This window comes from Drosophila miranda, chromosome 3, assembly GCF_003369915.1.
Source record: "Drosophila miranda strain MSH22 chromosome 3, D.miranda_PacBio2.1, whole genome shotgun sequence".
Classification (NCBI taxonomy): Eukaryota; Metazoa; Arthropoda; class Insecta; order Diptera; family Drosophilidae; genus Drosophila; species Drosophila miranda.
This window is the reverse complement of record NC_046676.1, coordinates 19,032,041-19,052,770: the sequence shown is the minus strand read 5'-3', so window position 1 is coordinate 19,052,770 and position 20,730 is coordinate 19,032,041. Positions and strand designations below refer to the sequence as shown.

General features: G+C 54.4%; 3 protein-coding genes across 7 annotated transcripts; 1 reads left to right on the top strand and 2 right to left on the bottom strand.

Annotated features, from left to right (window-relative positions):
• Window positions 1-21: 21 nt before the first annotated feature.
• On the top strand, window positions 22-1,725 carry LOC108158701. Of its 3 annotated transcripts, XM_033391603.1 has the most exons (8): window positions 22-304; window positions 369-457; window positions 521-653; window positions 714-1,001; window positions 1,084-1,229; window positions 1,287-1,369; window positions 1,427-1,565; window positions 1,623-1,725. In XM_033391603.1, exons 5-8 carry the CDS (start codon window positions 1,118-1,120, stop codon window positions 1,700-1,702), a joined length of 414 nt encoding a protein of 137 aa, XP_033247494.1. In that variant the 5' UTR covers window positions 22-304; window positions 369-457; window positions 521-653; window positions 714-1,001; window positions 1,084-1,117; the 3' UTR covers window positions 1,703-1,725. The 3 variants fall into 3 exon arrangements, with proteins under 3 accessions (XP_033247494.1, XP_017146729.1, XP_033247493.1); XM_017291240.2 differs by lacking the exons at window positions 1,084-1,229; window positions 1,287-1,369; window positions 1,427-1,565; window positions 1,623-1,725 and having other exon boundaries at window positions 54-304; window positions 714-888; XM_033391602.1 differs by lacking the exons at window positions 22-304; window positions 369-457; window positions 521-653; window positions 714-1,001 and having other exon boundaries at window positions 1,036-1,229; window positions 1,427-1,725.
• Window positions 1,681-2,781, bottom strand: LOC108158700 (caspase-3). The gene is made up of 4 exons (XM_017291235.2): window positions 2,696-2,781; window positions 2,412-2,646; window positions 1,937-2,348; window positions 1,681-1,866 (listed from the first exon to the last, which is right to left on the bottom strand). The coding sequence occupies exons 1-4, from the start codon at window positions 2,753-2,755 to the stop codon at window positions 1,809-1,811; spliced, it is 765 nt and encodes a 254-aa protein (XP_017146724.1). The 5' UTR covers window positions 2,756-2,781; the 3' UTR covers window positions 1,681-1,808.
• A 65-nt stretch (window positions 2,782-2,846) lies between these two features.
• Window positions 2,847-20,698, bottom strand: LOC108158696 (midasin). Of its 3 annotated transcripts, none has more exons than XM_033391591.1 (13): window positions 20,396-20,698; window positions 20,110-20,330; window positions 19,067-20,042; window positions 18,839-19,002; window positions 13,570-18,781; window positions 13,351-13,510; window positions 11,448-13,291; window positions 4,983-11,393; window positions 4,783-4,909; window positions 4,252-4,723; window positions 4,084-4,189; window positions 3,340-4,023; window positions 2,847-3,281 (listed from the first exon to the last, which is right to left on the bottom strand). In XM_033391591.1, the coding sequence occupies exons 1-13, from the start codon at window positions 20,510-20,512 to the stop codon at window positions 3,105-3,107; spliced, it is 16,671 nt and encodes a 5,556-aa protein (XP_033247482.1). In that variant the 5' UTR covers window positions 20,513-20,698; the 3' UTR covers window positions 2,847-3,104. The 3 variants fall into 3 exon arrangements, with proteins under 3 accessions (XP_033247482.1, XP_017146720.2, XP_033247483.1); XM_017291231.2 differs by having other exon boundaries at window positions 11,448-13,288; XM_033391592.1 differs by having other exon boundaries at window positions 20,110-20,292; window positions 20,396-20,426.
• Window positions 20,699-20,730: the final 32 nt, after the last annotated feature.

Below are 20,730 nucleotides of genomic sequence, written 5' to 3'. Positions count from 1 at the left end.
ATATCGGAAAACTTTTGTTAATTCATGTTTTCTCATCAAATAAAACTTCTTTCGATATAACATGCTCCATCATTACTGTCACACATTAAGTACACATTACTCGCAAAACTTCAGAACTCAACTCAACAAATCAAAGTTAAGGATTTTCTCAGTATACACTACTAAAAAGCCGCCTGAAGAATGATCTATCTACAGAATTGTTGCTGCTTCGTGGATTTGCGTCTGGGTGCGATCATATCAGGCCTAGTCCATGCTATTGCTGACGTGTTAGGAGGCTTCTTCATAATGATAATGGCCGGAACGGGTGAGTTACACAGGACAGTATCAGAGGATAAGTAAACTTGACTCTGCCATTACCATTTCTCTAGGGACTCCCGATCTGTGCCACAAGCTGACTATTTTCTTATTCATAGTACATTTGATTAGTTGCGCGGGCATGGTCTACGGCTCCATTAAGGTATGGTAGATCCTTTCATAGGAAACAGATAGATGGCCTGACTGAATCGGTTCCATTCTCTAGCTTAGCACCAAATTCATGATCCCATACATATTGATGACCTTAGCAATGATCCTATACCTGATCCCCCTGTTCGTAGCCGATGTAATTCTTGCCGTTTGGTACTTTGTATTGATAACCTATATCTTACTGTTCTGTAAGTATTCCATGGCTCTGGCCCTGGCTCTGGCTCAATTAATCGTTTTTCCCTAAACAGTGATCTCTTTGTACTGCTGGCTGGTAGCCTACTCCTTCTATGCGGCCCTGGGCGGGACCCTCTTTATTTAGAGAGGTTTGATCAAGCACTTATCTCATCAATATCAAATTTTAACGTATTCTCTTTGTAAAAAGGTTAATTTAGGCGCATTCAAAATTGAAAATATTATCAATATATATTTCTTTCAATGTAGAATGTGTTTTTTTGTCTGTTAATTCATTTTTCTGCCTCTTCTGTACCATAGATGCTATGTACGATGCACAACCCTACATAAACTGTAGACGGAAGGTAATATTTCTAGCACGTGATTCACCTGTCAATCATACCCGTCCTTACCTTATCAGTCAGAAAAATAACGAAAATCCTATAGTCTGTTTCTCAACTGATAGCACAACAATCTCCAAATGATACGCTTAAAATGGTGCTGCTGCTGCATTGCACTACGCAAGGCGTGCATAATCATCGCCTGTTTAGACTTTGTTATTAACTTAACCATCGCCACCATTGGCGCAAAATGTAAGTTTAATGTCAGAGTCAATCAACCCCTGTAAAACCTATCCCTATTCTTTCCAGATCATTTCATCGATAGGATTGAGCAAGCGGTGGCTATTTGTCACTGCATTGGCTGTGTCTTCCTGATAGGCGGGGCTCTGCTCGTACGTTCAGCTCTAGCATAACACCATTAGTATTACCTCTTTCCCCACAGCCTCCAGAAATCATCCGTTCTGCTGATCTTCTTCCTCATTACCAGCCTGACCAACTATGTCATCTTGATCGCCTATATCATCTACATTTGCTTTGATTGGGTACCCAAGGGGGAGTTTATAGTGCCTACCATTATAATTTATACATGTGGGTTTCCTTTATTCTCGTGCACCTGCTCCTGCTCACATACTACCTGTCTTCCAGTTGTTGGCATATACTTTTGGCTCGTCGTCTTCTCCCATTATAAAAACGTGACCGCCGATACTGTAACGATTGATGTATAATCTCTTAATGTTGATCTTTAAATCGAAGCTAAGTAATTAAAATTCCCAGTGATTATCTCATTATAACGATCCGCAATTTCTTGATGGGTATCCACACTGAAGGCGCCTACCTAAAGTAATACTTTTTACTTATCGCTTTGGTATAACAAGGTAACTGCCGGTATCTAGAAGATTTAAACAATAAGAAATTATATATTGTTAAAAAAGAGGATCCCTCTTAGAGTCTCTGCTCACCCCTTTGCACTGGAGTCTTTGTCGACCTTCAAGTTCACTTCGTCCATGATGGATAAAAAGTCCTTCTCAATCGCAAGCTCATCCATGCACTTGCACAGAGTTTGGATGTATAGGGACCCTTCGGACGCCCTGCGATAGCTCTTAAAGCCCTCGGTGCTACTAAAGCACTTGACGTACTCGTTGGGACTATGTTTCATTAGAGTTGCATCCGCTTCCAATTCGCCCTTGCATGCCTGCGCAATAAGGATCTTGGGCTTTCCTTTGAGAGTCTCGTTTTTAAATAGTGGCAAGAGAACGTCCTTGTGCAGTGAGTACTCCTTGTTGTCTGATGCCACGATCATTTCGTTTTCACCTCCGTGGCTCAGTAATACAATAATCAATGCAGACTGCTGCTCAAAGTTTTTTCGTTCGACTGCAAAATTTGTGTTTTAATTATTACGATATTGGAATTTGAGTGGATCTCGGCACTACTCACTTTCACTTATTTTCTCCTTTACCGCAGCCAATGTAGGATCCTTTATTTCTATTATCTGGCACTGGAGTTTCTCGAATGTCTTGCGCAGCGCTTGTACATCCTTCTCGCTGCCAGCTCGTGGTTCATGAAGATCGTTTTTAAAAGTCTCATGATTGAATATGTAAATGAGCCGGGGAGCTGATATCGTGGGCGTGGGTTTGAGCTCTCCACTTGCTTCCGACAGCGTTTCTGGTGACTATTTAAAACAGAATTTGGGGATTCTTTTGGTATATGTGTATACCTACCAGCTGTCTACGTAACATCATGCGGCGTTCGCCAAATTTGGGTGGTCTGGGGAAGGCCATCTTTCTAAGTCTGTTTCCGTCAAAGGTCTTACTTGAACAAGAGAAACTTTTCGTGCGAATGCATCGAACTTTTGTGACACTCAAAGATAACTGTAGATAACTCAACGATAAGTTGAAGTGGTGTTTTATTGCAAACTCTACAAGATAATAATAACGATAAGACAGCGATCTTTGCTCATAAAACTACGTGAATCCCTTCATAAGGGCGGCCTTTCATAGAGCTTATCTACTGATGTAACATTTCTACTTAAACCTATTAAAAACGTGTCAATAAAGGAAAACATAACTATCTTCATGATAAGTGCATTCTGTACAGACCAATCTATAGTTCCACCCTATAGACCACCCTTCACTCGCTGTTCACCAGCTCGAACCACTGCCTCATGGCTTCGCTGAGCACCAGCGGAAGCTGGTTCAGATCCCTGACAATCACGTAGTAGGGGAACGGGAAACTGTCCAGATACGAGCTGATGTTCACCGAACCATCCGCATTCACGACCACATGCTGTATGTCCAGAATGGAGTTCTAGAAGGAGTGTGTGATTAGTACATAGTGCAGTGAAATCCTTGTTTGGTCCTATTACCTTATTATCAGGATTGTCAATGATGATGTACACCAGGAAGATGCGCTGCAGTCGCGCCAGTTTGATGGCACTCTTCACCTTCTGGGCGCCCTCGCTGAATATGTTGCGGCCATCGCTGAGGATGAGCAGCAGATTTTCAAAGAGTCCATTGTCTCCGCCCAAGCCACTCTCCTCGGCGTTCGCGGTGCGCATAAAGTCCAACAGTCCGGCAATTTTCGTCTTGTCCTGGGAAAAGTTCAGGGCGTTCACCAATCGCGGGCCATCGAACTGTTCCGTGTGGTTAAGGATGATCTGTGGTGCCTCGCCGAACGAGACAATGCTCAAGCGTCCACTCTCCAGCAGCGTCAGGGCCTGCGAGACCAGTGAGATGGCCTCCAGGGTCAGCGTCTTGGAATTGTTGTGGTGCATCGACTTGGAATCGTCGATGGCAATCGTGATCTTGTAGTCCCGCTGTGCAGGCTTAGTGCGTCGCAGCCAGATCTTATCCTTGCGGAACTGGGACGCAATGTAGGGAATGATCTTCTTCATGTTGATACGACGACCGGTGCGATAGTCGCCCTTCAGGCGTGTGCACTTCGTCGGCTCCAATATAAGGCGCAGCTGCTCGCAGAGCTCGCGGGCATTCTGGGTCATGCGACTGGATATGCTCTGCCAGTTCTCGTAGTCCTCGTGTTGCGGTTGCGTCTGTATAAAAAGGGAGGCGCGGTTAAAAGGGAGATTACGCAGAGGAATACTCAAACTTACGCCGCGGAATGTGGACAACTGCTGCTGGTACATCTGCCGCAGTTCCATCTGCTGTCCCGTACTTAGCTCCTCAGCCTGTGCGCTCTTGTCCATCAGCAGTTCGATGCTGTTCAATCAGAGATTGCCATCAGGGGTATTCAGGGATTCAAATGTGTCGAATCTACTCACTTGCTATGCGCTGTCGTCTCAGCACTGCGAGGCACTGTCATTGTGGCCACTACCTCTCCCTCGATCTCCATGCCTTCGGGTGTCTCCAGGCGATCCTTCGACTGTTCGGTTTTGGAGGGTTTGTCGGACTTTTGCTCCGTCTTCTCCGCTCCTAGCTGTTCGAGCTGTGCATCTTCCTCCTGGTCGGCTGCTGGCTCTTCGGTTTCCATCAATTCATCGGCATTCTCCGCTTCTGTCTCGTCGTTGGGCACCTCATCCTCCTCCTGGTGCTGGATCTTCTTCGACTGCTCCTCGGTGGCATTGTCCAAGGTCGTCTTGTCACTGTTCTTCGGGTCCTTGACATGCTGGTACTCCTCTGCCTCGGCCGGATCCGTTTGGTCCGGCTGCTGCTGCTCGGACTCTTCCGTTTCTTTGGACTCCTTCATCTGATCAATGGTCTTCAGTTGCTTCAATTTATTCTTCTCCGCTTCTCCTGTTAAAAATGAATCAGATTAGACTTTAATTTCGAATCAGGGAATCTTTGATGCTTGCCCAGAGTGCGCTCCTCGTTGGTGCGTCCCTGCTTGCGCTTCTCCTGCGTCTGCTTCTCGTTCTTGCGCTCCTCCTGGGACACAGTCTCCTGGGTCTCGGCAACGCCCTGGTGGCCGCCATCGTTGGTCTGCAAAGGGTTACAAAGGTTGATAAGCGAAGGAGTTTATTTACGCTGAAGTATATTCCGAGTGCGCACTTACATCGTTCTCGGCCTGGCCAACGCCATCCTTCTCCTCGCCCGTTTCCTGCTCGTCCATCTTTTGCTCCTGCTTAACATCCTGATCCTGGGGCTGCTGCACTTGATCCGCGGAGCTGCTCTTCTCGGTCTCGGGCACAGACTGCACATTCTCTTCCTTGCTGGACTTGTCCTGCGACTGTGCGTGTTGCTCCGGCTTCTCTTCGCGCTTTTCGCCCTCATCTGGATCCTCTGCATCGGCAGGGGTTTCCTCCTCTTCGGGTTCCAGTTCGCCCCGCGTCTGGGTCTCGGGCTCCTGCTTTTCATCGTCCGGTGAGACGTCTTCACCTTCGTCTTCTGGACCATTTTGTCCAGCATCGGCAGCATCCTTGCCCGCTTCCGTTTCCTCTTCGGAGTCGCTGTCATCGCTCTCCGGATGGGCGTCCTCTTCTTTGTAGTCTTCCTCTGCATCGCCGTCGGCATCCTCGGCTGGTTGCATGTTCTCCTTCATGGCATCGATGTCGAAGGGATTCTCGTCTGTTGGCTCCTCCGCCTCGTCGTGGCCCTCGTCGACGTTGTTCATGTCGCCCAGATCCATTTCCTCTGGCTCTGGGGGCTCCTCCAGTTCGTTGTGCATGGCATTCGTTTGCTCCTCATCCATTTCCGGATCCTTCATGTCTTCGATGTCCTTGGCCTGCTCCTTGCGCTTGTCCTCGCTGTCACCGGGCTCGTTGGTGGCATCCAGGCCGTCCTTCTCGTGCTCATCCCGGCCATCCTCCTTGGCGGCTTCGTTTTTGGTATCCAGATCGTTGTGCGTGTCCTTCTCGTCCTTGCTGCCCTTGCCCTGATCCTCTTCGTTCAGTTCGGGCTCCTCTTCCTCGGGCTTCTCCTCGTCGTCGCCCCAAATCTGCTCGTCCAGCTTCTCGGCGCCCTCTTCCGTCTCGCCCATTTCCTTGTTGAGCTCCTCCTCTTCCTCGGACTCGCCGCTGTCGTCCTCCTCGGGCTTCTCCACGTCCTGCATTTCGGCATCGAAATTGTCGCTCATGTCGATGCCCTTCTCCTCCTTGCAGTCGGGCTCCTGCTTGTCGCCCTCGTCCTTGCGATCCTCCGGCCGCTTGGCATCGTCCAGCTGATCCTCCGACTCGATCTTGTCCGAGGCATCGTTTTCCCCTGTGCCATCCTCCAGGCCGAAGCCCTCGCCGTTCTTCGAGTCCTGTTGCGACTGCCCTTCTTCGTCCTGCATCAGGTCTTTCGGCACACAGAATCCCCTGCTGCCGATCTCCACGAATATGGTCAACATCACGGACATCATCTTGGCCGAGACCTTGTGCGTGCCCAGCTGCTGCAGCAGCAGGTAGTCAGCCAGCAGCTGATACTGGTCCAGGATGGGGATCAGTGACACGGCGCGACGCAGGCACAGCAGTTTCTCGGCGCTAGGATGGGCGTGCTTCAGCACCAGGAGCACATTGGAGAGCTTCTCGAGGACGCGGGGCAGGCTCAGGAGCTGCCAGTCCGTAGCCAGATCGCTGGTAAGACACTTCTTCAGATGTTGCTCCTGCAGAGCTTCCGATTGCTGCTCTTCCTGTTGCTCCTTGCCGTTCTCTTGCGCTTGGGCGTGCTGCTTATAGATCTTCTGCAGGGACAGCAGGACGCAGTGGGCAATGTTGGCCAATTCCGTATCCGCATTGGCCACATCGATGGGCTCCTGCTCCCCCGGCGAGAGCTCAGTAGATGTCTCCGCCTTAAGTCTGGACAGCAGCTCTACCAGTGGCTGAGCCACGGGCAGAAGTGCATTCTGTTCGGTTCGGAGCAGTGCGAGGATTTTCTCAATGGTCTCGAGAATCTGACGGTAGCCCTTCTGGTAGTGTTCCATCTTGTCGGTGGACACGTACTCGAGGCTACTGGCATTTAGCTCGTGCAGCAGCTTCTGGCTACTCCCCAGGATCTGGCCGGACAGCTGCAGGACCTCCGATTGGGCCAGAGGAACTGCCCGATCCAGGGCCCGGTGCTCATTGACCTCCGCCGATGAGAGGATTGGGGGAGCACAGCTAAGAAGCAGCTGCCACTGCCTGAGGACATAGTGGATCTGGCAAAGCTTCTGTCTCATCTCTGCGCTCACATCCGCACTGCGGGAGAAGTCCAGCGACTGGAGATCGCTCTCGGCTCGCTCCCTGGCATCGGCCACCTGCCGGAGACTGGCCAGAGCGTTGCGCAGTTCGTGCAGCTGCCGTGTGCCATCGGAGAGCTGTTGGCGCTGCTGCTGTACCAGCAGGAACATGTCCACGGCAAAGCCCTTGATACGCTCGATATTGGGCGGCCCCAGCTCCGAGAGCGGCGTCAGCATGATGTTCTGCAGCAGCTTCAGCTTGAATACGCTCTTCATGAAGTACAGGTCTAGGTTCTCGTTCAGATGCTGCCAGCTGGGATGGAGCCGCGGCAGCATGGCCCGGATGCAGTAGGGCGGCAGCCTAAAGTCCTCGAATTCGGTGCGCAGCGAGAGCTCCATGAGGCCCGTCTTGTAGCTGATACCCAGCCGATGGAGGGTCTTGAAGAGGTCCGTCAGCGCCTTGCGCTTCTGTTGAAGGATCTGCTTGGCCTGCAGCTTCTGCTGGGGCCGCTCCTTACTGCGGTCCACATTTAGGGCGCGTAGATGCTCGCAGCGTTCCAGCTGGGCGGACAGCAGCTCGTCCAGCTCTGTGATCAGCTCGCCGTAGGGCACATGCGCCAGCGTCTCCTCCACCACATGGCGGGCGGTGGCAAAGTGCTTTTCCAGGCGCTGCAACAGCGCATTGTCGGCCACGTGCTCCGAGCGGATGGAGAAGCTGTCGCTTAGCTGCTCGCTGGCCAGGAAGCAGGCCGGCTGGTCCGCGAGGAGGGACTTTATCTTGTTGAGGTGTCTCTGATTCTTGGCGTTGTCGTTGCCGAAACTGTAGTCCTTGGCGGTAGCGTCCTTCGGCTGGAAGACCTCGCTGATCTTCGCCAGCAGCGCCAGCTTGTACTCCTTGAGGAACTTGTTGAGGTTCCGGTGAACGCTGGCCACATTATTCCGCATGCTGAAGTAGCTCAGGTCCTTGCTGTAGCTCTGGATCTTCACGAATTCACGCAGTTTCCTTTCGATGGGCGCCCGTCGTGCCTTCACGCTCTCCGCCACCTCTCCCGCAAACTGCGAGAAGTACAGCTGAAGGTTGTGCAGCGCGGCGATCAGTGGCGGCAACCCCTCAATCTTCCCCGCCCGCTCCACGTTGTGCAGATACATCTCGAAGCCGTGCAGCAGCTGCAGGCGTACGTGGAAGTCACCGTAAGAGGAGGCCTCCACAAACTGCCGCAGGATGCGTATCATCTGGGGCAGCTCGACGCGGCTGGCCTCGCCCAAGTCCTGGGCATCCAACAGCTGATCCTGCCCGAAGCGCTGCTCGGCAAACCTGATGTCCGTATAGGACTGGTCCAGCTTCTTCTGCTGGATGAACTGCTGCAGCAGGTTGTAGATGAAGAACCAGTAGCGATGCGCCTGCAGCTCCACCTGCTCGGCGGTCTGATTGAGGCACTGGCGCCAGTGCTGCAGCTCTAGCTTGGTCCAGCGCTGCACGAACTCTGCCACCTCCGTCTCCTCCGTGACGAGGTTGTTCTTGCGGTGCGCCACCTCGTTCCAGAGGGCCACCTTCTGGCGGAGCAGCTGGAAGCCCGTATTGAAGCGCACCACACAGGCGTGGGCGGGCAGCTTCCGGATGCGAGCAATCACCAGGCGGATATCCGCCAGTCCCGCGTGCTCTGGGTACAGCTCCAGCTGCTCCACCACGCGCCTGTCGATGCGTCCCAGCACGTCCATGCAGCCCTGCACCTCGGCTATGTTCGAGTCCTTGTAGTAGTCGTACGGCTTCTGAGCTCCCGCCTCCTCCTGCAGATCCATGTCACGCAGCTGGCGCTGCTGCAGGGCCAGCCCAAAGGCCAGGCCATTGCAGGCGCGCTCATCGAGCGCGGCGCCCAGTGCGGTCCTGTAGTGGCCGTGGAGATGGGCAAAGACCTGAAAGCGAGCCTGGTAGGGCGACAGGAAATGCAGCTCTGCTGCTGCTGCCGCTATGTCCTTTGGCTGCTCCCGGTAGTAGACGGGAGTGTGGCGGGCCATCACCTCGATGAAATTGCGAGCCAGGAAGGAGTAATCCTGCTCGGCCACAATCTGCGACAATTTCGCCTTGCTGTCGGCCTTCTTGTCGAGCTTCAGCACCTGCTCGAGCGTGGGCTGGGCCAGAAACTCGGCAAAGTCCTCCTCCAGATTCGTGGGGAAGTTCTGCTCGATCTCCTGCAGCTCTACCAACTCCTCACTGTCGACACCGCCCCGGCTCTTGGTCACGTACAGGCTCTCCGCCTCCGCCTTGAGCTGGCACCGACGCTGCTCCTCCTGCTGCCAGGTCTGGTTGCAGATGCTCAAGGCGTCGTCGTAGGCCGCGAAGCTTTCCTCGTCGATGCTCGAGGCCAGGGCAATGTAGTTGCGCAGCTCGCTCAGCTTGGCCTTCAGCAGGCGGAAGTACTCGTGCTCGGAGTGCGGCAGCTCGGCGAGCAGTCCGTAGAGGTGGCTGTTCCGTATGCGCAGCGGCTGCTGGGAGGGGAACTGCACAATCTCGCCGATGGTCTGCTGCAACTGTTCCGCCTGGGCCACATTGCCCGCCTTCTGGACACGCGCGAATATCACTTTGAGCGTCTCCAGGCCGAACCGCAGCTGATTGACGGCGCACTTGATGGGCTCCACAAAGTCCTGGTAGTAGACGGTGTAGCGGGACAGGGTGTGATGGACGAATCTCTGGGCATTGGCCAGCCACAGCTGCAGCTTGCCGAGCGTCTCGCTGCTGCTCTTCTGCTGTCCACTGGAGGCCGCCTGGGCCCCCGTAAAACCAATCCAATCGGAGCGAACGACGCGCAGCATGTTGTACAGCGTCTGGCAGTCGCCGTTCGACTGCAGGAAGTGCGTCAGATCCTGGACGAGAGCGGCGTACAGACACTGCTCGGGTCGCAGGGCAAGCTTCTGGGAGAGCTTCTGCTGTCGCTGCCGTGCCGCCTGCAGGCGCGTTACCAGCTCCGTGTGGATCTCCTCCCCAAAGTGGCGGTAATCCATAATGATGCCCATAAAGTTGTAGGCAGTGGTCAGGTTCCGCAGGCAGGCAATGTCCTCGGTGATGTACTGGTTTTTCAGGCGATTCTTCTCCACGGGATCGATCAGCGGGGCGTGGGTGAGCAGGCACAGTTCGAGAGCTCCCACAAGAGCATTCGTGAAGGCCACATCGAAGGCGGCTGTCAGGGAATCCTCTGGAAAGCTGGCATCATCGCTCCTCGACTGCAATTGGCCGAGCATCGCGCGCAACTCCACTCTGCAGTTCTCGAAGCCCGCGTCCGATTTTTGTGCACCGGCACTCAGGTGCGTCACGTAGTCCAGCTCCTTCAGCAGCTGGCTGCCACTCTCCAGGGTCTGGCGGCAATTGTTGGCCCGGCCACTGTAGCGGGGAGCCAGCAGCGGGGCGTTCCCCCAGAGCAGTTGGCGCGTCTGCTGCAGCGAACAGCGCCACGTTTGCAGATCACTGATAGGCACCGATCGCAGCTGGCCGTTCTTCTGGCAAATGAGCGACAGCAGGACACTGGTCAAAGCGGGACCCTGATAGCTGTATCGACTGGAGAGCTCCTTCTCCTCATCGGAGGAGGGTCCGCGCACGCAGTCGAGGCGCGTGGAGAGATTATCCAGTTGGTAGCACTGCAGGGCGTTACGGTACTGCCGTTGATACGTGCGCAGTCCTTTGTAGCTGCCACCCATCTTCTCTAGAACTGACGCAAAGTCCTGAGAATCCTTTAAATGATCCAACTCTTGCCACAGCTCCCGCCAGACACTACGGATCTGCACGTGCGTGACTTTGTTCAGCGTGTTGAGGCACTGCCACATATGGCTGTTCAGCGTCAGCAGCTGGTCCGTGTACATGGGATTCACTTGGTCCTCAGAGTCCTCTCGCAGCGTGCCAGTCAACAGGCGCTCCATGAAAAACTCTCTTAGGGCAGCCATCAAAAGTTGCGGCGAACCAATATCTGCTTGGTTCTTCTGCTCCACCTGTTCCTCCTCCTGCTCTTCCGCGTTCAACAGAGCCTTGAGGCCGTCAAGGTCCATGTCTATGGATAGTCCGGTCTCCCCAGTGTTTTCTGTGGCCTCCTTGAGCATCGTTTTGAGTTTTTGCAGCGAGGATTGTAGCCGAACATTGGCATTCATCAGGGATTCGCTCAGCTCGAATGCCTTCAGTGCAATCCCCTGCGTATGCGTGCGCTGGAACGAGCGCCACTTGTGCGCCTCATCCGACTGCAGGACCAGCCATCGTCTAAGCCAGACAGTCTCCTCCAAATTACCGTAACGTGGCACCACGCTCAGGTCCCGCTCCAGTTGCTCCAGATCCAGATGCAGTTTGATCTACGCAAAAGAATAATTACATTTTGAGATCTCCAGGGAGGCCGATTTACTCACCTGACTATCCAGATAGTGGGGCTGGAACTGGGTAAACTGTTTGCTGTATATCTTGCAGGATATATTCAGGGGACGCCTCGTCTCCTCCACATAACCGAGCAGCTTCTGCACACTTTGCGCCAGTGCTGGCTGTCCGCTCAAGTCCTTCCATAGGGGGGCCAGCAGATGCTTCTGCAGCCACTGGAAATGCAGCACCAGCTTGTGCATCAGCGGCACAAAGATCTCATTGTTGTAGAGCAGCTTCTGCTGCCGGCACGTGGCCAGCAGGCGATTGAACCAGTGGAACCTCGTCACGAGCTGTGCATACTGTGGCAGATCCAAGCGGGCTGCCGCCAAATCCTGCAGCAATCCCTGATGCAGCGCCTCCAGGAAGCGCGCCAGATTCGAGAGGAAGTCATTTGCGTACTTCTCTGTGACTTTCTGCTCCTGCAGAGCCTGCGAATACTGCAGGGCGTCCATCAGCTGCACCCTGGGGGCAGCATTTCCCTGGCTGGGGCTGGGCACGTCTCTGAGCAGTAGTCGTGCCAGAAGGGAGGCACTGATCGTTAGGCTATCAGCAGACGATGCCAGTTCCCCCGCCGTTGCATAGTCGCGCAGACGAGGAAAGAGCTTCCTGTTCCATGGCAGATTCGACAGAGGAGTTGCCGGTGCCCCGGCAGCCTGTTCGCCTAAGCAGGCGTATAGTTTATTCGCCAAGTCTTGGACCTCCGTTGACTGCTCCGTGAGCCACGGCTGCAGGTAGAGATGTCGCATCTGGAAGTCTCCAGAGGCAGACGACTCATAGAGCATGTAGATGAAGTGGCGGCACACCTCCTGCAGATTGAGTCCACTCAAGTCCAGCGCCGCCATTCGATGGAAAAGCGCCGCGAGCTGCTGCTGGGGCAACTCAGTCTCCTCCAGGGACAATGCGCGGAGCAGCACTCTTAGAGCCACCGCCTGGAGTTTGATTAGCTTTAGGGAACTGAGATTTCCCGTGCTTATGATGGTATCGCTGAGGAGATCCTCCTCATTTCCCTCGGTTGCCACTCCCTTGTAGAGCTCCGTTCGGGCGAGTACCACTTCGCGCAGCTTGTTCTGGTAGTAGGAAAGTCCGTAGCCCATTAGATCCGTGCTAGCCGCGTACACATACACCTCCATGGCGGCCACGTAGATGGCCCGCTTCAAGTGGTAGCCGATGCGTCGATAGGCGGCGCTGAGGAAGGCCAACTGTGTCAGGTGCGAGATGGAGTATCCGTTGAACTCGGTCAGTCCGCTTATGGCGCGATGTATGTCCAGGATGCAATCAATGGCCTCCGTCTGGTGGACGCCCTGGCCGTGGACAAAGGCCCGCATGTCGTCCGTAGTGTATTCGTTCCGGCACAACGACAGCTCCACGCATCGATTGCGCATGGCCCGCGACAGCTCCCCATTCTTCGGGTCGATTGTGAGAAAGGCTCGGAAGTTCGGTGACTTTTCGACCACCTCAGCTGTGTCCTGGGCACTGATGCCCTTTTCGGCAATCAGTAGATTTCCATTTGGCTCAAAGACCGGATTCAGGCGATCCAAAACAGCCGAGGAGCAGAGATTCACGTGCTCCAGCAACATGAATTGACCGCACTTCAGTGCTGTCACAATGCGGGAGTCCACCCACTCGAAGGAGCCGCCTGTATTGAGCGATTCCGCACTCTTGATGTATCCCTGGAGCAGCATGAACTGCGACCCGATCTCACCCATCTGCTGGAACGCCTCAACTTGGCAGCTCTGCGGCGTCGCTTCCAGCTTCTGAATGATCTGCCCGAGCGCATGCAGACGCATGCCGAAAAACTGCAGCTCATCGGCCACGCTGCCGTGCTGCTGGGATTCTACTGAAAGGCATTCAAGAGTTAGCCCAAAGTGGAGTCTTCCTCTCTCTTTGTCCACTCACCTTCTGTCACCTTCGTCAGCATATTGTACCTGCTCCAGCAGCTCCATAATTGCTCCACGAAGTCTGTTTGTAGACGCTGCACGAATGCCTTCTGCACTGAGGCGAAGACTAGAGTCTCCACTCGCTTGTAAATGGCTTCCAGATGTCGATTTAGATCGATCTATGAACAAAGGAAGGCGTTAGAAGAGACTTTTGAAAGCGGATTCCATTTGCATTTACCTGCTGGAAGCTGCCCGTGACAGAGTCATCGATGATGTCCGTATTGCACACCCGATTTGAGAGCACACACAGTGCGTCAATCAGCTTTGTTTTGCCACTGTCCGTGGCCCCGCAGAGCAGCAGAGGCTTCTCCATGTGCACCGTCTCGACAATTTGCTTGAGCAACTGTCGCTGACTCTGGAGCAGCAGGGGAGCAGTGTGCTCCTGCTGCTGCACAGCCATATCCATGTCTGGGCTGTCGTCCTGCTCTCGCTGCAGCACCACATCATTGAGATACACTCTGTCTGCCGTCCAGTAGAGAGACACATCCTCGGCCACGGCATTCAGCTGATCGGCATCGCATTGGAACACACTCGCGAAGGCATTCCGTATGTAGATCTTGTCCTGGTCACAGCGCATCCGCTGATAGTAGACCAGCTGCATGCGTTCATACAGCGTGAGAAGAAAGTCGCGAAAGGCGGTCCGAAAGGTGGATTGAGTCATCGCCGGCTTGATGATGTAGCCCGTTTGCGGATTGTGAAGCAGGTCGCACCAGCGCAGGATATCGCGCAAATTGAACTCGTACGGTCCGCCCCTGTAGGCAAACTCCATGGTGGCCACACCTCCGTCCAGCTGCTCCGAAAAGCGCACCAGACGAGCGGCCAAATCGAAGGCTTTCCTCGATTCTTCTTCGGTTCCCTTGCCATTGTACAGGTCAAAGAGGTTGCCCTGGACAGGGTTCGCCTCCTGGTCCAAAAGCGAGTGGAAGTGGCTGCCCAGCTGCTCAAAGTAGGCGCCGTACTTGACCTGAACCACATGCAGAAGATCCTCGGTGGTTAGCTTACGCAGGTAGACCTTGGTGAACCGATTGAGAAAGGATTGAGGCAAACCCTTGCGTCCGCCGCCCTGCTTGAGGGGATTCTGACAGGCAAAGATGCGCGTGCTGCCAGCCAAATGGAAGCTCTTGTTCAGCTCGGGAATGTACACCTCTCCACGATGATCCAGCACAGCATTGAGTCCTTCGAGCACCGATTGTGGCGCCAGATTCAGTTCATCGAGAAGTATCCAGGTATTGTGCGCCTTCAGAGCGGCCAAGAGGGGGCCATCGCGCCACACAAAGCTGCCAATGGCGGCCTTCGACGCCTCCTGTCTGCTGGATTCGAGCAAATTATCCTCGGCTGGCAGATCGGTGCCAAAGAGATCGGCCAGATCTGTGTGCTCACACAGATTGATGCGCACAATCTGATAGCCAATGGCCGCTGCGATGCTCTCCACAATCGATGTCTTGCCAACGCCCGGCGGCCCCTCCAGCAGCACGGGCTTCTGCAGTGAGAGCGCCGACAGCAGCCGGAATAGATTCTGCTTGGTGGTGGGGGCATCAAAGAAGAAGGGGGCATCCTGCTTGGCGGGCGATGAGCGCTCCTGGCTCACAGCAATGTAGAAGGGTCGCAGGCCAAAGCTACCGGCGTCCATCTCCACTTGATCGCCCCGCTTCAGGGTCACATCCTCGAGGGTGAAGTGCTCGTCTAGGATCAGAGCAGCCTGCTTGATGGCCTCCTCGATGATACGTCGCTTCAGCTGCTCCACCTGGGCCTGGGGCTCGTGAAGCAGCATTTCCAGGGCGTCCAGGAAGATGGTCTCCAGCCCAAAGATGGCCCGCTCGGCGAAGCTCAGGTGCCGATTGCTCGCAATGTAGTTGGCCCACGCGAGGATGTCGCGCACTGAGAACCTAAACTTTTCGTTCGATTGGCGCATGTGGAGGACTATTTCCACCAGGTACTCGGCCACATTGCGGCTGGATCCGTTGTCCTGTCGCGACATGCAGTTGTGGGCGATCTCGATGAGGTCCGCCTTATTGTCGGAAGGCAGGCACCAGATCTCGGTGAAGCGATTCCGGAGTGCGGGCGAGAGTTCCTTTTTGCCAAAGTCCCCGCCGGGATTCATGGTGGCCAGGAACTGGAAGCCCGCCTTGGCCTGCACCACAAAGTCCGAGGCCGAGTCGGAGTCGGGATTCACGCCCCCCTTCTCCGCCAGCAGGACAGTGCGCTCCGTCTCGAGTATGCAGTTGAGACGCTCCAGCACCGAGTCCTCGGCCAGCGATATCTCGTCGGCCATGAAGTAGGAGCCCTCCTGCATCGCGTAGATTAGCGGTCCGTCGGCCCACTCAAAGAGCTGCGTGCTATCCTGGCCGCGACAGGGTCGCAGACCGCCCAGGAAGTCCGCTCCCTCCGTGTGCATGTGACAGTTGAGTATCCGCAGCTGGACATCGGCTATGCTGGCCAGGAGCTGGCAGACAGTGGTCTTGCCACAGCCCGTGGGACCCACGAGCAGCACAGGCTCATCGAACTCCAGCGCCTTGGCCGTCAGGACGGCCATGCGCGTCATATTCCTCGTCCACACGATGTCGCCGCGCAGCTTGAAGTTGCGTATGGCCTGCAGGATGCGCCTGCTCACGGGGGAGCAGCTCTCGCTCGCCGTTTGGATGTCGAAGAGCAACTGATGGTCGATGGTCTTCTTGAAGTTCGAGTGCAGCGTCCGCTCGATCAACTGGTGCTCGTCGGAGGTCCGCACTTTCGCGGACAGCACCAGGTATCCCTCCTCGACGAGATGCTGATTCCAGTCGTATCGGGGATCATCGTGCAGCGACTTGTCCGCGTGCGTGTATCGGTTGCCCCAGCGGAAGAGGTCGCGCAGTGTAAACACCTGCTTGGAGGTGTTTTTGCGGTGGTGCTGCAACTGCGTCATGCACTGGACCATCTTCCGGGCGTACGAGGGCGGGATGAGGCACCGCTTCTCGAGTATGGTTTCCAGTTCCACGCGTGGAATATCTGCAAAGTGCAGCTCAATGAAGCGGTTCTTGAAGGCACGCGAAAGGGTCTTGCGACCGCCATAGAGTCCCGGCGGATTCTGTGTGGCGAAAAGCATAAAATTCGGATGGGCTTTCACTAGTGTCTGCGTCTCGGCAATGTAAAGCTCTCGATTGTCGTCCAGCACGCGATTGAGCGCTTCCAGAATGTCGGTGGAGGCCAGATTCAGTTCGTCCAAGATGATCCAGAAACCCTGACGCATGGCCTGCACGAGGACCCCCTCCTGGAAAGTGAGCTTGCCCTCCAGATCGGCCGCATAGGTGCCAATGTACTCCTGAAGGTCGGTGTGCTCGTGGTTGTTGATGCGCAGACAGCGATTGCCACTTCGGCGGGCCACGTAGTCGATAAGACTAGTCTTGCCGGCACTGGTGGGTCCCTGGAGCAGGATGGGCAGCTTGCCAATCGATATGATGCGCGCGAGATCTTGCAGATTCTTTTGGACGCTCTCCGTGAGGATGTAGTGGGAGCAGGACTGCTGCTCCAGGCCCCCCAGCTGTATCCAGTAGCCCTCGAACTGTAGATAGTTCTCTCCCAATCGGGGCAGCTGCTTGCTAAGCACGGCCTTGGCATTGCTCAGCAGGGCATTCCGAATGAGCAGCAGCACCACATGATGCGACTCCGGATCCAGCTGGGTGAGAAAACTCAGGCAGAAGCTCTCGTACAGATTCCGCTCAATGGAGCCGCACAGATTCCGAGCACAGATGCGCAGACTGCGGCACAGGGTGCGCAGAGAGTAGACGGGACGATTGCCCAGGCCATCGTTCAGCTGGAGCTCGGAGAGGCGACGCAGTGACTTGTAGAGCTGAACAATGCTGTGCACGGACTTCCGTTGGATGCCCGTGTTGGCCAAATAGTCACTCACCAGCAGACTGAGGTCCGCGTCCGTCGTCAGTTCGTCCACAAAGAATTCGGTAAATCGATTGCGTATGCCCACGGGCAGATCCTTCTTGCCAATGTCCGTGTTGGGGTTCATGCAGGCGAAGATGCGAAAGTCCGGATGCCGCTTGACGGGCATGAAATCGCCCCGCTCCAGCAGCACAACCGATCCCTCTGGCTCTAGGATGGTCGACAGGCATTCCAGGGTTTCGGCCGATGCCAAATTGATCTCGTCCAGCAGCACCCATTCGCCTTTGCTAATGCAGTTCACCAGGGAACCGGGTATGAAGGCAAACGAAATGTTAATGCTCTTGTCCAGCTGTGTCTGCAGCTTCTGCAGCTTCTCGCAAAGCGTGCGCCAACGCGGCACCATCTGGTGGCTCTTTAGATCCGTGTTCCTGAACACCTGATGGCACAGGCTGATCATCGTGCGTATGATGACACTGTGCCGGCCACTGTTGTAATGCGTGGCAAAGATCCGGAGGAACTGCATGTTCTTCTCGGCATTGAAGGTCTCGCAGAGCAAGTGCTCGAATTCGCAGCGCAGCGGCGACAGCACGTAGTTGAGTTCGACGGGCTTGAATCCGCCCACGAGATCCGAGACATCCGACTGGTTGTTCATGTTCACGACGACCAGCTTGTGTTCGGTGCGCTCGGCCAGATACTGCACGGAGGAGGTCTTGCCCACACCCGTCTCCCCCACCAGCAGCACGGGCTCCGAGTGGCTCACACAGACGGCAATCCGTTCCAAGATGCAGCTGGCGAGACGTGTAAACGAGAAGGTGGCACGCTTGACGCTGGTCTGGCCGATGGCCCTCCTGGTCTGCTCGGTTAGTTTCTGTCGCTTCAGGTCTTGCTCTGGGAGCTGCTCCCCATTCTCATTATTGGACAGCAGCTCGGACTTGGCCAGGAGACTGGCACGTCCGATCTTGATAATCTCCAGTCCAAAATCCACATCCGGTTTATATTCATTGGCGAAATGCTCGCATCTTGAGCGAATGATGCCCAACTTGGCGCCGATGCTCGTGATCAGCGTGATCTTTTCCCTACTCTGCGGCAGATACGAACAGAATACATCGACGGCATTCTGGAACACAAAGTAGGCACACTCGGCGCTGGTCACCGAGAACTGGGCATTCGAACGCTGGCACAGCTTGACCAGATCCCGGGTCGAGACCAGGCGGCCCGAGTTGGGACTGGATGAGAGTGTGACCTGCTCAAAGGGCAGCGCCACGTACTTCTCCGTGTTGTCCGCCTTGTCGTTCGATTCCTGCTGACGCAGATTGTCGGCGGCCATGTGATTGCCACTGGAGAAGGTAAGGAACACGTCCACCACTCGATTGGCGACGGTCGCCAGCTTGGTATAGTTGGTGCTGACCACCTTGCACAGCTCGTTGCGGGAGAGCGGCAAAACGTTGATCGTATACAGATATTTATCCAGCAGCGAATAGAGCGATTTCTGTCCCGAATTGCTGGCCGATTTGTTGGTCCTAAAACAGAGAAAATGTTTAGGATAAAAATGCTTTGAATGCTTCATGGACTCTTACCGCACTGTGACAAACAATTGGAAGCCTGGCTCAATCTTCACAGAGTCGCGAAAGCCGGGAACGCTCAGGCACTGCCTCTCCAGCAAACTACTCAGAATTGTGTAGGTGTCTTGGGTGGCGGCATCCAGATCCTCCAGCAACAGCCAGTAGCCATGCATGACAGCCTAAAAGTGCAAATAATCATTCATATAATAGAACCCTCGATCAGTTTAATCAATTCCTTCTCACCTGCGTGAGGACACCAGGAAGCCAAACGAATTCCCCAGGCACATCTGTGCAGCGATATTGGCCCAATAGCATTTTGCTGTCGGTCTGGTCGCCCAGCTGTATCCGTAGAAAGCCATGCTTTTGCGACGTTTCACCCAGATCCAGCAATGCCTGGTCGATGGGAAGGTCCTCCTCCAGTTTCCGCTTCTTTTCTTTCCCCTTTTTTCCTTTTTTTGGTGTCAACAATTTGTCCTCCTCTTCAGCCTTTCGCAGCGCCTTTTCGCGAGTGTCAATCTCCTTGGGCTTGGGGCAAATGCGTCCCGTCTTGCGGGCCAGATACTCAATAAGCGTGGTCTTGCCACAGCCCACAGGACCGGAGAGGCAAATCGGCTTGGCCGCTGCGACGCCGAGGGCAATGCTCCGTAGATTTACAACCGTCGAATCCACCTTTACAATGCGATCGTAGCAGCCGTCAGTGCTGGCATAGAATTCCTGATTCTTCTTGTTGAATGTCGGCAAGAGCACGCCCTCAATGTTGGTCACACTCTGGTTGGGGCTCAGGCTCAGCATCTGTTCAGGCGTTTCGTCTTCGGGAGAATAGCAGCAGCCCTCGGCCTGCTTGGCTACGGCCCATGACTGTTCCTTCTCGCGTTCAAATCGGAGCTGTGCTTCTGTGGATATCTTGGCATTTTGGGCATTCCGCTGTGTTGGGTTCATATTCGTGAGCATGGCCATGATGTAGTTGCAGTAGAGTTGTATCATCGGGCAGGGGGTCTCGAGGTGAGAGTAGGTGGCAATGAAGCCGGACCAGTCCCACAACTCACGGAAGTAGGACGTGTCACTTCGCAGCAACTGGTAGCAACATTTCAAGAGCTCCAGTTCATCTAACTTTTGGCTGGCCTTTGCGTTCTTTGCCCTTTTGCTGGGGACACTGCTGGAATTACTTTGGCTTTTCTCGAACGGTGCTGGCTTGTTGTGGAAGTAGCTCTTTGCAAACCTATACGGGTGTCAGAGGGAATGTGTGCTTTTGAGACTGGTCATCCGATACAGGGACCTCTACTCACCTCTGCGCATCCACAGAGAAGTTTATTAGCTTTGACAGGGCGATGCACTCCTTATGATATTGATGGATATCGTCTCCAGCTGAGTCCCATCGCAGGGCCATGCTAAGGAGCAGCAACAGCTGCTCCTCAAAGCTCACTGCCAAGGGAACGGTGTAGGCCGGACACGCAAGTTGCTCGCTGAGACTGCAGAACAGACGTTCCACGTCTTGAGGCACATATTTCTAAAGTGGAGCAAAGGTTTGTAAAGTAAAGTGTGTTTTTTATTAAAATATGATCATACACTTACCTTCTTTCTGATGAACTTCTGTAAATTTTGAACAAACAAATTGTCTTGGGGCTCGTTGGCAGTCAACTGCAGAAGTCGCTGTGCACAAAATCGTAGCTTGATGGCATTTACCTCCATTGCCTTGGTAGCCGGTCAACTGTATTCGGATACTGTTATTTCTTTCGAGCTACTTTTAACTGCTTTCGAATTAATTTCAGAGCTCAGACCCGGGAATGAACAAGCAACACACGCGAATTTGAAACACGTGCAGCGCACCTTGCAATGGTTGCCACACAGTTCAATGCGAACATCTGTGTGCGGCAGTCTGGCAACCTTCCGGTTTGTTTAGGTTTGGC

Bases quoted from the DNA above. Each gene is read 5' to 3' on its own strand.
- LOC108158701 (XM_033391602.1), top strand. From the start codon at position 1,118: ATGATACGCTTAAAATGGTGCTGCTGCTGCATTGCACTACGCAAGGCG. The intron at 1,230-1,286 runs GTAAGTTTAATG...TATTCTTTCCAG, and splicing joins CGCCACCATTGGCGCAAAAT to ATCATTTCATCGATAGGATT. The intron at 1,370-1,426 runs GTACGTTCAGCT...CACAGCCTCCAG, and splicing joins TGATAGGCGGGGCTCTGCTC to AAATCATCCGTTCTGCTGAT.
- LOC108158696 (XM_033391591.1), bottom strand. From the start codon at position 20,512: ATGGAGGTAAATGCCATCAAGCTACGATTTTGTGCACAGCGACTTCTG. The intron at 20,043-20,109 runs GTGAGTAGAGGT...ACACCCGTATAG, and splicing joins TTCTCTGTGGATGCGCAGAG to GTTTGCAAAGAGCTACTTCC. The intron at 18,782-18,838 runs GTAAGAGTCCAT...TCTCTGTTTTAG, and splicing joins CAATTGTTTGTCACAGTGCG to GACCAACAAATCGGCCAGCA.
- LOC108158700 (XM_017291235.2), bottom strand. From the start codon at position 2,755: ATGGCCTTCCCCAGACCACCCAAATTTGGCGAACGCCGCATGATGTTA. The intron at 2,349-2,411 runs GTGAGTAGTGCC...CAAATTTTGCAG, and splicing joins AAAGGAGAAAATAAGTGAAA to TCGAACGAAAAAACTTTGAG. The intron at 1,867-1,936 runs GTGAGCAGAGAC...TAAATCTTCTAG, and splicing joins AAAGACTCCAGTGCAAAGGG to ATACCGGCAGTTACCTTGTT.